Genomic DNA, 13,472 nt, shown 5'->3' with positions numbered 1-13,472 from the left:
CAGCTGCAGACTATATTTCGCAAATGGAGAGCTCGAATCCCCAATCCTTCTTCCACAACATCAGATCCAGAGAGCTCAATGGATTCAGAGGTCCCCTCCCTCCACACACACTCTCTCTCTCTCTCTCTCTCTCTTTCTCTCTATGTATACGTATTTCTATGTAATAATTATCTCACATTTCGCGTACGAATATTTTTCAGTTCGAAAACGGCCCTACATTAGCGACGCGGCGTCGGATATCACCGAAATCGGGGCTGTGGCTGTAGAGCACTGCGGCGACGAAACGCCGCCGCTGGCCATCTCATTCTGCAAGGTACAAAAATAAATTTGTCAATCTGTATTTTATTTTGAGTGTTGGTTGACCAGTTTGATCATAGTTTCAATATTTACCCACAGAGTAAGCAAATTCGAAAACAATTTTTTTTTTGGTTGCAGGCTAGCAAGAACTCGCACATTCTTGCCGTGTCAGATGAGGACGGGTACGTGAGCTTGTTTGATACTCGTCGCAAGTTCCAGTCTTCTGCATCTCAACGGGAGAACGCAGGTCTGATTAATTTTTAGGGTTTTGATTGCTGTTAAAATCTCAATTTTTGTTATTTTTAGTATTACTAATTATTCATTTCTATTAATTCATTGAAATTACCTCTTTTTTTTTTTTTTTAATCACCGGTTCTCAGAAAAAGCCAGGGTTTGCGACTGGGTTGCACATCATAATGCCGTGTTTGATGTATGTTGGATTAAGGTAATTGCCGAATTCCTTGGTGATTTTCCGAGTTGGTCCCTTTTAGAGTGAAATTTTTATACAATTTTCGTTGAAATTGTATAAAATTTTATGTTAAAATCGAGTTTTGCTTATTACCATTTAATAATTTACATCTTAGGATTGTCAAGAACCCACACATTTTCAACTGCTTGTAGGAAATGGGAAGTGAGAATTCTGGGTAGTTATTAATTGTCAATTTGGGTCAAGCAAAAGAGTATTCGGCTCAATTCTAAAGGCTTCAGTCGATGCTATGGTTTATGAATCCAAAATTGAGTAAATAATTTGCTGTGTCATAATGTTGATGTTCATCATAATCTGAACACTTCTGCAGGACGACACTCAAATTCTGACGGCGTCTGGTGATCAAACTGTAAGTGATAAACTTTATAGTAGCTTTCTTCCTCGCATTTAGCATGTTTGATATGTAGAATGTAATCTGAATTTGCTTAGCATAAGCTCACTTTTATTTACAAGTCTTGGCTTCTAGCCTGTTTTGTTTGACTCTGTAGTTAGTCATGTCCGTTCCTCAATTTATGTATTTATTTTTTATCATAGTAGTTATATGCACAAAGAATATTAAGCTATGGAACCAACAAAACATGCTTGAAATGAAATATAACGTAATTGTACTTCTTGATAGTTATTCAACGGGCACCCATGGTTCTGTGATTTAAAATTCATGGGCTGGATGCAAAGTTTTTATATTGGAAGTTAGGTTTGATAATCAAAAACCAATACACTTCCTTAATCAAGTTGTGAGCATGGTTCAGGCTATCTTGGCTGATATGTCAAGGGCATCTTAGTCTTCTGACCGATTCAGTTGCTACTCACCAAGAAAAAATGTAATACATTGTTGCAATAAATGAATTAAGGCTTAAAAAGAAGATTCAAATACCAAAAATTAGAATTTGGCTTCCATTGGAAAAATAGTGGTAAAATTAATGTCAAACTAATGACTTTTCAGTTTCTTAGCTAATTATGTTCTTTGGCCTTTCAACAGATGAAGTTGTGGGATGTCCAGGAAATGAAATGTATTGGATTGTTGACAGGGCATACAGGAAGTGTGAAGTCTATGTATTCTCATCCAACTAATCCTGGTAAGTTTTAACTTTCATCTCTATTTCGATATCTTATATTCGCCTCAATCTCCTGCTATTGTTCTTATTTGGTATGTACTTCACCATAACAACTGCTTTCTTTCCCTGACAGATATTATTGTCTCCGGTTCAAGAGATGGGTCGTTTGCTCTTTGGGACTTGAGATGCAATTCAAGTTCCAAAAGTGGGCATGGGGAGCTTTGCTTAGGGTAAGTTATGGTTTCATGCTTCTATTGATCCGATCAACTAGCTTACGTTTGTGACCCAAACATAAGCATATATATTTTTTTTAGTCCATTCAGTTCAATGCAATTCTGTTTTCCTTTTTTTTTTTTTTTTTTTTTTTTTTTTCTTTTTTTAAATATTCTGATTACTTTGCACAGTTCAACTGCTGTGGTCAAAGGAGCGCATCTTTCCCCTCAAGCAAAACGCACTAGGCGGGGCAAGGTTTATTGCTGATTCTGTTTCTTCCTGATCATTTTTTTTTCCTACTCTTTACTGATTCTTTCAACTTCTTCAGGCAGCTTCGATGAGCATTACCTCGGTTCTCTATCTCAAAGATGAGGTTTCCATTGCAACCGCTGGAGCGGTGGACAGGTATCTATGAGTAGCATTTGCAAGGATACATGAAATTAGTTGTTCAATTCTCTGGTAAGCAGTTATATTATACTGATGCTTTGAGATTATTGTTTGGTTTCACCTGTGGTTGGTTCATTGCAGCATTTTAAAGTTCTGGGATACCAGAAATCTGAAAAGTGTGGTAACACAGACATGCCCTCATCCACAGTCAACTGAAAAGGTACTTTTGACTTTACTGCAAATTTATCATGTAAATGCTTCCTTCCATGAAGTAAGCAATAAATCAAGTTTCATACGTATTGAGCCTTGCAATCCACCTTAGTAGTGAACTCAGGATCAATGCCCAAGTTTGGGATTTAGACGGTGGAACTGTTGGTCAAGGTATTGTTAAAAAAGTTGGAAATTCAGATGTGGCAGAAGATATAAAATGTCTTTCTCCAATAATTCCATGAGTTGAACTTTTGTTATGGGTTTTGGATAGTTTGACATATTGATGTCCTGATGGTTGCTGATTCTTTGTTCTCGTTCCAGGAAAGAAGATTACATGGTATATCTAGCTTGTCCCAAGATTTGACTGGAGTGTTTCTTTCAGCCTCATGCATGGACAATAGGTATTCTACCCATTTGATTAGCATCTATTTCTGCCACAAACAGGGCTAACCACTGTTCAGAGAGCATAATCTTAAAATTGTGAGCATGAGAGCTCAGCACATTGCCCAATGCGATGTAATCCTACGATCAAATACTGCATTTCACATCTCAAAAAATTCACCCTTGCTTTGAACCATAGACAGTAAGCAAATATAAGAGCATTGCTAGGAAATATTTAATGACAATTTTTTCTATTCTTGTTTCTTCCAGAATTTACTTGTACAATTTACTTCAGCTTGAAAAGGGACCTTTGAGATCTTTCTCTGGATGCCGGATAGAATCATTTTATGTAAAGGTGAGCATTGCTTTTTGTAAGCCCCAGAACCCATCTTGAAATTGATGTTCTACCTATTTACATATCTTCAATATGGCTTGCGCAACTGCAGTCAGCAATCAGCCCTGATGCAGCTCAGATAATCAGTGGTTCTAGTGATGGAAATGCCTATATTTGGCAGGTTAGCTTTCTTATTTATTCAGGGCTCTTTGTTTGACTTTGATTGGATCTAAATTAATTGGCCTAGTCAAACCAGGTGAACAAGCCGCAGGGCGATCCCATTGCATTGAAAAGCCATGATGGAGAAGTTACAGCAGTAGATTGGTAACTTTTAAACCCTAATGCTGCTGGCTTGAGTGTAACCGGCAAAAAATTAAGCTCCCAAATTTCTTGTGCAGGTGTTCGTTTGAGGCCGGGAAGATAGCAACTTCTTCAGATGATTTCACAGTAAGCATACATATAAGTAAATTAAATACAGGATGATGCAACTATTAACCTATTGTAAGTTATTATACTATTTAGAATTTCCTGTCTCAATCTGCAAATCTTTGTCTGTTAGGTTCGTATTTGGAACACTCAAAGCAGTTGTTGCGCCAGCACAAGATCCCCATCTTCCGTTCGAAGGAGAGTAATGGCAATCCCGAGTGCGGAACGTCACAAGCTTATGTCAAATGAACCAAGTTGTCTTACAAAGGACCCTGACAATTTGTTTCCTTCCAATGAAGTATTACACCAAACTAACTCATCTGACACAATCACCATGCCCAAAATCAGTACTCCTGAGAGCCAGAAGAAAAGGTTCTTCTCAGGTTCTGATTTAAATGATGAAGCCTTAGAGAAAACCCCTAAAGCTACATTGAAGAGCCCGTCTTCTGTTTTGAACCCTCCGTCCTCTATAAAAAGAACAATACGAGATTACTTTCTACTGCCTTCATAATTTGATGGTTAATATCTGTGGGATATTTTTTTTATAGATACGGTATGAAGGTCAATATAGTGAATTCTATTTCCTTGCTGCATGGGTCAATGGCTTGAGAACTGAGTTGTAGATCCATCACTCTTCTCAGATTATAGAGTAAGTTCAGCTTTTTGTGATTTGATTTTTTTAATATGGCACTGTAAACTGTATTCTAAGGGAAAAAAATTTGATCATGTTTGCCTTTACTTTTGCAGGGTTGTATCGGAAATGTAAAGCAGGATACAGGAGGATTGTTTATAACTATATTACACCTCATCAATTTTCCCCTCATGATTGAGGTCAATTTGGAATTGAAAAAAAATATGTACCAAACTGGAAAGATGCTTATTCCACTTATAAAAGGATAAAGTTTTCCTCTAGTTTGGAGGAATTTTTTTCAATCCAGTTTTACATGTGTTCAAAATGCATTTAATTATCACAAACATTTTGCATTTTTTTTGGGGCACTTGTCTAAAAAGATTTTATTATTATTATTTTTTGTTTTTGTTTTCAGGGGTAAAATACTGAGTGGCATGTTTGATATTGTGATTGAACTATGGAGGAAACCTTATGGTATGCAGCTGTAAGGCATTGTCACGAGAAAAACCCAAAAAGAGAACTTGGTAACAAGCTTGAAAATGTGCAGCTAAAGAGCTCGCAATGAGTTGTAATAAAGATCAAAGAAAGCTCCAAAAGCTCTTGAAACATTTCATTTCAAACAATGTGCATAATATACATTAAAAATTCCCTGAGATGAAAAGAAAACAGGAAAGATTTCATTACAAAGTAAATGAAACATTAAAAATTTGCCAAACGAATAATTATTTTGGCTGTATCCATGCTTTCACTTTGACATTATCCAACCCAAATAAACATAAGCTCTGTAACCAGATAATACACGATAATGTAACCGGATTATGCATGATAATTTGTACCTGTGAAGTGGGACCATATACACTAGAGAAGAGTTTGTTAGTTCGATCTTGCTGGAATCAGTTGTAATACCTGTCCACAAATATAATTTTCTTGGTAAGTATACCGAAAGAAATGCAATTTTCAATGTTGAGTAGAGAACAATAGTCCAAACCCATTCAATTTGAAACTGATGTCTACAAATATAACATGTCATTTAAGTTTGAAATGGAACTTAAGTTCCGTTTGTTTCAATGTAAAACGTTTTCAATATTTTTGGGTGTTTGGTCGTAAAACATCTTCGATCAACCAAACAACACCACTTATTTGTAAATTGTTTTCCACCCACAACTTCTCTCTTCAATCTCTCTACCCTAGCGAACACCCAACCATGACACACCCTAGATACCAGCCCTTCTTCCATGGGCATTGACCCCCACTGGAGCCGCCCCCCACCGAAGCCACCCTTCGCCGGTGCCACCCCTCCAACCTAGCACAAAACCATACACCCCCTTTCAATATCAACTCATTTATACTCTTTCAATGTCGCAGCACACAATTTTGATTGACAACCTTTGAAGATGTTGAGAAAGAAAGCAAGTACAGTTATATCTACAAGGTCCGTGTGATTCATTTCCTATTAAACTTTGAATGCATTATTATGTGACAAATGGTGCATTTAGGTTGTTCTAGATGCTGAGTTTAAGTCATTAGCCTCTAAGAGATCTGATCATGTGGTTGACAAGTAGAGTAATGTCGAGTCTCTTTTTCTTCTTCTTCTTCTTTTTTATTTTTTAGAATTTTAAATTTTAGATTTTTATAGATGAGTAAGAACAAATACAAACAAACAACACGTGCAAAAATAGAAAAGGCCAAAAAGAAACTCCAATCTTGATAACAATCCAGCCACAGCTCCAGATGGGATCCTCGAAGGTGGAGAAGGCAATTGAGAATGCTGCCAACGAAGCTGGTTGTAGCGGCTCATGGTGGACAGTGTAGGTATAACAAAGAGGTAGTTGGGGAGACTAAGAGGTAGTTGTACAGTGGCGGATGAGACACTATCTGGGGTGGTGAGGTAAAGAACCACCAAGCTCGGATATTTTTAAGGTCTAGATCTGGATTTGGAATTTTTGATGGATGAAATGGACTCTAGCTCTACAAAGGAGAGCCACAGGTGCTGTGATGGAAAATATCTGCTGTAGGAGATCAAAAGGAGCGGCGACGCGTGTAACCCATGTATGCCACAATGGCGCATGGGGTACACGCGCGAGGGAGGGGGCCAGTGGAAGGTTGAGCAATGGTCGGCAATGGATGAAGAGTTGTGTATGAGTGGTGGAGGTTGTGGGTTTTCAGTAAATCTACCCTCTAATAACCCAATGGATGAAGAAAATTAGGAAATAACAAAGAGGAGAGTACATGAGGGTTGCAGAGCTCTTCCCTCCTCCCTGACTGAGATCTGAGAAGGAGGGGGAAGTTTTTTACATAGAGCGTTTATGGGAGGGAGAGAGAGTTAGTACCCTTTCCCATTGCTGGTCTAGTGTGGAGTCATTTGTCTCTTCTTTCTCTTTATAATTTTGAGATTTTTTTATAGAGCTATGCAAAAATGAAATGATTTAATGTAATAGAAGTCTCAAAGAAGATATACTATGATGATCAATTAATGTTGTTGCCTTGGGTACGCCTCTTATCCGTTTACATGGTTGACATGTTTACAAAATGAGAGAAAATCAGATGTGCTTGGAAAATGTTTGATGAATTTCAAGGAGTGGGATGATATATAGGTATCCTTATTAGACGGAGGATGGGAATACTTTAAACCATTTAAGCCAAGTTTGTTTGAAAGTTTGGACATTAATGATTTCACATTTCTAATGCAAACCAAACAACTTAAAACATTTTCATGTTGACAGCCTAACACCGGAAAATAAGTTGTTTTTCCATGCGAACATACTCCCCATGCGGGAAACTTAACACGTTTGCCACAACACTACACGTGTCGATACACAGTGCCTAGCATCTATTGTTTACAGCTAGGGGTACTGGGATATCTAATTTCATTCGCTCCCCTAACTCTTAGTAAGAGGGGGAAGGATAAAGAATTTACCCATTGTGAGATGTCACATTGTTCAAAGAACCTAGATGCTGTTGGAGTAAAACATCAGAAAATATTTTACGTTGAAACAAATAGAGCATTAGTTAGAATTGAATCATTAATGAATTTTCTTAACAAGAAGATGCTTTCACATTCAAAATAAATTTCAATTTTGCAATGGCTACAAAATCGTAGAAATTTTTTTAGAAAGTCAGATAAACATGTGAACAATTGTTGAATTTACTGACCTGGGAGCTAGGAGGGAATCCTCACCGTTAGTTTCTCTACTGAATAATATACAGCTCCTGCTTAGCTATGAGGTAACAACCAATGAGATTGCTCGGTTCCATGATGAACTGCTCATGGAATGTTCCCATCCGCTTGCTAGATAAATCAATGGAAAGATCTTTAAAGTTTGGCAGACCCTCTACTTGTATGCCATCTCCACAAATAAGGAATTGATTCCCAATAATGAAGGATCCTGATACCCTAATGGCAACTCCATCTTGACCATGAGCACGGCACTGAAGTTTTTCCACAACATGCACAAGTTTTTCAGGAGGCCAGTCACCAGCTAATGTAGTTCGGATATTTGACAGAGTTGTAAAGATATCATTTGGACCAACAGAGTGTTTCCCAGAGAAACTGGAAGAATAGAAGCTCATATAAGTGATTATTAAAAGCATTACTACTACAAAAAAAAGAAAAAAAAAAAAAAGAATAGTATGATGATAAGCCAACAAGAAGCACACACTATCAGTTTCTCATTTTTAAAAAACTGACTTTTGATAAAACTACATTTGTTGAGTATGGAACACCTCCTTTCCCAGAACCTTCTTCTTCCCATGAAAAGCATTCCAAATTAGCTATGAGACATTTCTTTTCACAATAAGAAATTTCTTTCCTCTAGCAATTAACTTTCACTGACACCATTTTCTGTCAAAACAGGGGAATAACTAATCTTCAAAGTAAAGATTCATTATTTACTCGAAAGGTGTATGAAGCTCCTTTCAGAAGAAGTTTGTATGGACTGACAATGTTTGACCAATTTAAACCTTCCCCTTCCAGAACTAGTAACTTTTGCTTCAAGAAAAAAATTGTTACTGGGTAGTTCAGCACCTGAAAGTTGAGCCTTCTTTATATAAGGTCCTTATATGTTGCCAGTGTTCATCAGGTCCATGAAAAAGTAGGTAGTAATGTATCGCCAGCATCTGGTCAGAAACACATAACGTGTATCAATATCCATTGAGCATAAGCACGAGCAATTAGCTCTTGTTACAATTACTGATTCAAGCTCCCATCCAAGTGCTTTAAATTCAATAGGTCTTTGTTAAATTAAACCATTTCTTTTATAATGTACACCAAAAATCATGCCCTTCAACATGGTAAGGTTTGAACATGCCATATCTACTTGTCAAGGTCTGCAACCAGATCAAAACATTTTATTGATCCAACCTCACATATCTACAAAAATTGAATTTAGGTTGATAAGATAAAAATGAATCTCTCATTTTAAATGACGGAGGATAATTGAAAAATGTGGTGTAGAAAAATTTCAATGCAAATGGTCAACTATCATGTATTATCTAAATTTGGTAAGTTTTAACATAGATGAATTCCTAAAAAGGACCATCCAGTAGGTGTAGGTTCTAAGATGCCATGCAAGTCAAAACTAAAAACAAATTCATGTTTTGGGTGCAAGTTGAAAGACACTGCCCTCTTCGTTTTTGCATTCAAAGCAGCTTGGCATATAGAAGTTTTGTTGTCTGAAAGTTGATATGTACCAGCATTGTAGCCCAATTCACATGCAACACTCCGAGATATGATTTACTAATTTTCTTGTTGACAAATTTTTGGTTGTTAGCACATTTATACGGGAAACATAGAAATTAGAAGCTTTCTGTACTCACATCTGCCAAGTCCTTCATTCTTTGAGTAGGATCAAAAACGCTTTGGACAAATTCTTCTAAATCTACTCCGGCACGTTCATACTTTGTAATAAATGGATGTGAAAGTAGCTGCAGTTGGAGAGTACTAATTAATCAATGTCGAGTAGCCATCATGTCTTTATTTAATGAAGTACCTCAAGGCTGAATTGACCTACTACATTGACATGAGAAATCACATTTGGTCATGACTTTTTCAACGACACATTCAAAAAGGATGAAAAGTGGCAAAAGGATTCTCAGAGTAATTTCTTCAAAACATTAAGCAAGGATGATAAAAAAAAAAAATAAAAAATGTAGGAATAATTAAAAACGGAGAAGTGGAAGTCCATAAAAAAGAACTAAGAACTAAATGTCTGCACAAGCAGATCCATGGGCATTGGGCCATGTAGAAGAAGCATAAAAGCCATCTTTTGGTAATAATTTCAACAATATTCAAAAAATTTGTTAAGTTATCCTTGAACTAAATTTTACCACAATTAAGATTTTTTTTCTTTCAAAACTGATGCCTCTTCTTTTATTCACACTAATTATCAATTTAAACCATAGGTTTATACTTCACCAGCATTTTCCACAGCCCTTAGCATGCAGTTAACTTCTGCCATATTTACTCACCTGCTCTGCTGTTGGCCTAGCATCTGCATCCTTCTGCAAGCAGGCATCAATAAATGAGCAGAATTCCAGTGAAAAATTGCATTTTGATGGTGATGGTGATGGGTCATCCAAAATCTGCCAAATCAAGAACTTTTAGTTGCAAAAAATAACATGACACAAAGGCAATAAAAAGCATAGGAGTTCAATTGCTGAAATAGTATTATAACTGGAAACATTTATTATTATTATTTTTTATAATTAATCGAAATATTATTAAAAGTGGAAAGCGCAACCCAGGACAAATGAAGTGTACAAGAGAAACGCCTATTTAGAAGGATAAAAAATAACAAGAAATTATTACAATTGGGAACATGACCCCAACATTCTTTGATCATGAAGAGTATTACAGCTACTGAAATATTATGTTTGTTATATTGGATATAACTGATATGAAACAGATGCAATTTTCATTTTTCTTTTTCTAATTTTACATACCTGCCAAGGAGTTAAAAACTATTGTTATATGGAACCCTTGTAAACATATCGGCATGGAAATTTTAGAAAGAAATCTGTTTGGAAACAAGTGCTTGGCACTTATCTTTTGAGAGATGTAACATAAAATAAGGGACATGTAACTTCAAAAGACATTGGCATATCACCTGTAACATAAGATTGACAGGTCCTTCATTAGCCGAATATGGAAATTCCCCTGTGCCACATTCGAAGAGAGCAAGACCAAGGCTCCAAATATCAGCCGGATAAGAATAACTCTCATTTCGAATTCGCTCAGGTGACATGTATGTAACAGTTCCAACAAAAGTAGCACACTGGTAAATTACATTCACAGGTAAGTGAGTACCAAAATAAGCAGCTCAACTTTTATGTCTCAGTGTAACTAGAGAGTAGACATGCATTAACAAGCAAGAAGCATACAACAATAAAACCAGCACTTTTATTACTTAGATTGATGTAGTATGTATCACTAACCATTGCCATTGAATTCTCTAAGCCAGCACTTATACCAAAATCTGTTATTTTTGGCTCTCCCTTCAGATTCACAAGCAAATTTGCTGGCTTTATATCTCTGTGAACTAAATGTCTAACTCCATGCAAGTAGCTTAACCCCTTCCAGGATGAAAAACAAAATGTTAATAAAGAAGAATGCACCGTGTTCTGATTAGGTGTCAAGCCTCAATAATGAGGAAAACCCAGGTGAAACTGAAAAGATATTCTTACATGCAGGAGCTTTTGAAACATAGATGAAAGGACAGGTTCGGGTATTCTTTTCTGCAATCTTAAGATATCTGCCAGTGAGCCTCCATCCATGTACTCCAAAGCTATGCTTATTTGCCCAGAGTCTGGAGTATAAAATGCCCCATGGAATTCTACGAGACCCTGATAACAAGGTGCTTCACACAATGTCCGTATCTCAGTAAGAAGCTGTTGCCTTTTCTCCTAGTATGCACAAGGGAATACTTATATAAGACAATATGATAAATGAATACTATATTTTACCCAACATTCCTTCATGCTGAAAATTTTAGACGTGGGTATGTAGATCAAGATTTTGAATTTTGTCTACCATAGAACAGATTAGTACATTTTAAGATCATCTAGAAGGGCAAATAATCTATATTCTATAGAGGCACATAAATTGATACTACAACCCAGAACTTGTTTATTAATTCTTAACTCGTAGGCGGTGCTGCCTCTTCATACACAACGGGACATGTAGGATTTGAAAATCCATTCATGCAATTAGTGCAAAACCAATTTCAGATACTTCAGAACATAGAAGACTGTTAAGAAACGCAAATGAGCCGAACATGAAAATTTACCCGCTTCCTTCATGGCATTGTTCAAACCCCATAAAAAATGAGCCGAATATAATCATATTCTTAATGTACATTTCACAAGCATTTCCTTTACAATAGGAAAACCAATTCCACCAAATGGCAAAGTTATATAATAGGAAAGACGACCCTAGACCGCCTCGTATGGTGATCGAACAAGTAAACCAATTGACCTATTTTCTTTATCTTAGTCCATGAGAAACCAAACTCACATCATTAAATTCAATAGAAATTAAGACTTGGTAAGCAATATACCTTCTCAAAGATGTTGATCTTCTTCAAGGCTAAAATCCTATGACTGGGAATATGTATAGCTCTCTGCACAACACTGCTCGCTCCACTCCCTATTGCCCCAAATATCCTCATCTCATGTGAGGCACACCGGTACGTCCTCTCGCTCCGGTCCTCCTCACCCACCAACGGCCAAGACGTGCACTTTTGCAACCCTAGCTCGTTGATATTGTACACTCCGTACGATCTACTCAACAAATTCACAGTCCCACCGTCCGATAGCTTCACAAAAACAAACAATTTCAATACCAAAAAAAAAAAAAAAAAAAAATCAAAATCTCAATTTTCTAATCCAATTCAAAAAGATTACCGTGTAAGAATCATCACAAGGGTCCAAAGTGGACCCGGACGAGAAGCCCTTCTCGGCATCAAACAAAGGAACAAGCTTTTTTCTTAGCTCCTCCAATCCAGCCATGGACGATTTCGCTACTGTATTCATTAAGAATCATAATGTTTTGGCTTGATTAACCTTGATTATAAATCTAAAAAATTGAACAAAAAATCAATTGGGTATGTACTAAGCAAGTGAGACTGCGATCAGAGACCTTGAATTGAAATTAATACAAGAAGAATTCCGAAAAGAGTTCTCACACTTACAAGTGAAAGCGCTAAAATTCCAGAGCAGTTCTTTTACCTTGAATTTAAATTAACCCTTTTTTTTGGTGCCGTTGAAATCTGAGCCAACTAGCCGATTGGTTTATTTCGTTACGGTTAGGTTTCTGTGCTGCATCTGCAATTTTGATGGACCAGTCACCAGGCGATGACGTTGCTTCAGTTTTGAGCTGGAGATGAACAGCCCCACGATAACGTGGAGTATGTTCTTAGATTCAACGGTAATCTTGGCACTCAATCTATTACATCAATTTCACATTAAGTGTTTTAAGAAGCTTTTCAGGTATTTTATTTTTAAAAAGAAAATTACTAAAAACATGCTATATTCATCGATATAAAATCATGTGGAATGATCGAGCATCTCACAATGTTTTTTTTTGGTGTACATCTAGAAGGATAAAGATGTAATTTTTTTATTAAAAAATTATATTTATATTATCTAAAAAGATATATAAATAATTTTTTAATTACATATATGACATTTCAGATGTACACCAAGAAATGCTTTAACATTCATTTTATAAATGAGATTCATAAAAATAAAATAAAGAATGTAATAATAATTTTTTTTAAAAAAAAAAAATCATGCGTTTTGATGCTAGGTATGTATGAATAGATTCGAGAATTGAATAATTATTCCGTTATTTGACAGTCTTATGAACTCGTTAATTTTGTGTTGAATTTGCAAGTCGTATAAAAGTCAACTCTAATTAATTAAATAGGTTAGATTCTTCTAACTCTAAGTTTTTAACCCGCTAGTTTCGTGTTAGGTTCACGGGTCGTATAAAAAATTATTAGTCCAAAATGTCGAGTGTCGGATTTGATCAAGTCGTGTCAATTAAGGCATAGG

General features: G+C 36.3%; 2 protein-coding genes across 6 annotated transcripts; one reads left to right on the top strand and one right to left on the bottom strand.

Annotated features, from left to right (window-relative positions):
* On the top strand, window positions 1-4,663 carry LOC133861589 (uncharacterized). The gene is made up of 17 exons (XM_062297381.1): window positions 1-90; window positions 201-313; window positions 436-544; window positions 678-742; window positions 1,095-1,133; window positions 1,764-1,860; window positions 1,973-2,069; window positions 2,244-2,307; window positions 2,381-2,457; window positions 2,581-2,659; window positions 2,971-3,050; window positions 3,301-3,385; window positions 3,477-3,545; window positions 3,621-3,688; window positions 3,763-3,811; window positions 3,924-4,439; window positions 4,538-4,663. Exons 1-16 carry the CDS (start codon window positions 24-26, stop codon window positions 4,299-4,301), a joined length of 1,536 nt encoding a protein of 511 aa, XP_062153365.1. The 5' UTR covers window positions 1-23; the 3' UTR covers window positions 4,302-4,439; window positions 4,538-4,663.
* A 330-nt stretch (window positions 4,664-4,993) lies between these two features.
* On the bottom strand, window positions 4,994-12,856 carry LOC133859888 (mitogen-activated protein kinase kinase 3). Of its 5 annotated transcripts, none has more exons than XM_062295452.1 (11): window positions 12,608-12,856; window positions 12,321-12,439; window positions 11,975-12,232; window positions 11,103-11,321; window positions 10,854-10,991; window positions 10,526-10,693; window positions 9,888-10,001; window positions 9,237-9,344; window positions 8,446-8,537; window positions 7,575-7,971; window positions 4,994-5,327 (listed from the first exon to the last, which is right to left on the bottom strand). In XM_062295452.1, the coding sequence occupies exons 2-10, from the start codon at window positions 12,423-12,425 to the stop codon at window positions 7,611-7,613; spliced, it is 1,563 nt and encodes a 520-aa protein (XP_062151436.1). In that variant the 5' UTR covers window positions 12,426-12,439; window positions 12,608-12,856; the 3' UTR covers window positions 4,994-5,327; window positions 7,575-7,610. The 5 variants fall into 5 exon arrangements, with proteins under 5 accessions (XP_062151436.1, XP_062151437.1, XP_062151438.1 ...); XM_062295453.1 differs by having other exon boundaries at window positions 12,645-12,856; XM_062295454.1 differs by lacking the exon at window positions 12,608-12,856 and adding an exon at window positions 12,556-12,576.
* Between the last annotated feature and the right edge of the window lie 616 nt (window positions 12,857-13,472).

This window comes from Alnus glutinosa, chromosome 2, assembly GCF_958979055.1.
Source record: "Alnus glutinosa chromosome 2, dhAlnGlut1.1, whole genome shotgun sequence".
Taxonomy (NCBI): domain Eukaryota; kingdom Viridiplantae; phylum Streptophyta; class Magnoliopsida; order Fagales; family Betulaceae; genus Alnus; species Alnus glutinosa.
Note: the sequence above shows the minus strand (reverse complement) of the source record. Positions and strands in the feature narration are given on the sequence as shown.

Bases quoted from the DNA above. Each gene is read 5' to 3' on its own strand.
- LOC133861589 (XM_062297381.1), top strand. From the start codon at position 24: ATGGAGAGCTCGAATCCCCAATCCTTCTTCCACAACATCAGATCCAGA. The intron at 2,308-2,380 runs GTTTATTGCTGA...CAACTTCTTCAG, and splicing joins AACGCACTAGGCGGGGCAAG to GCAGCTTCGATGAGCATTAC. The intron at 3,812-3,923 runs GTAAGCATACAT...TTTGTCTGTTAG, and splicing joins CTTCTTCAGATGATTTCACA to GTTCGTATTTGGAACACTCA.
- LOC133859888 (XM_062295451.1), bottom strand. From the start codon at position 12,449: ATGAATACAGTAGCGAAATCGTCCATGGCTGGATTGGAGGAGCTAAGA. The intron at 11,322-11,974 runs GTATATTGCTTA...TGTGCATACTAG, and splicing joins AGATCAACATCTTTGAGAAG to GAGAAAAGGCAACAGCTTCT. The intron at 9,345-9,887 runs GTGAGTAAATAT...CTCCAACTGCAG, and splicing joins CTAGGCCAACAGCAGAGCAG to CTACTTTCACATCCATTTAT.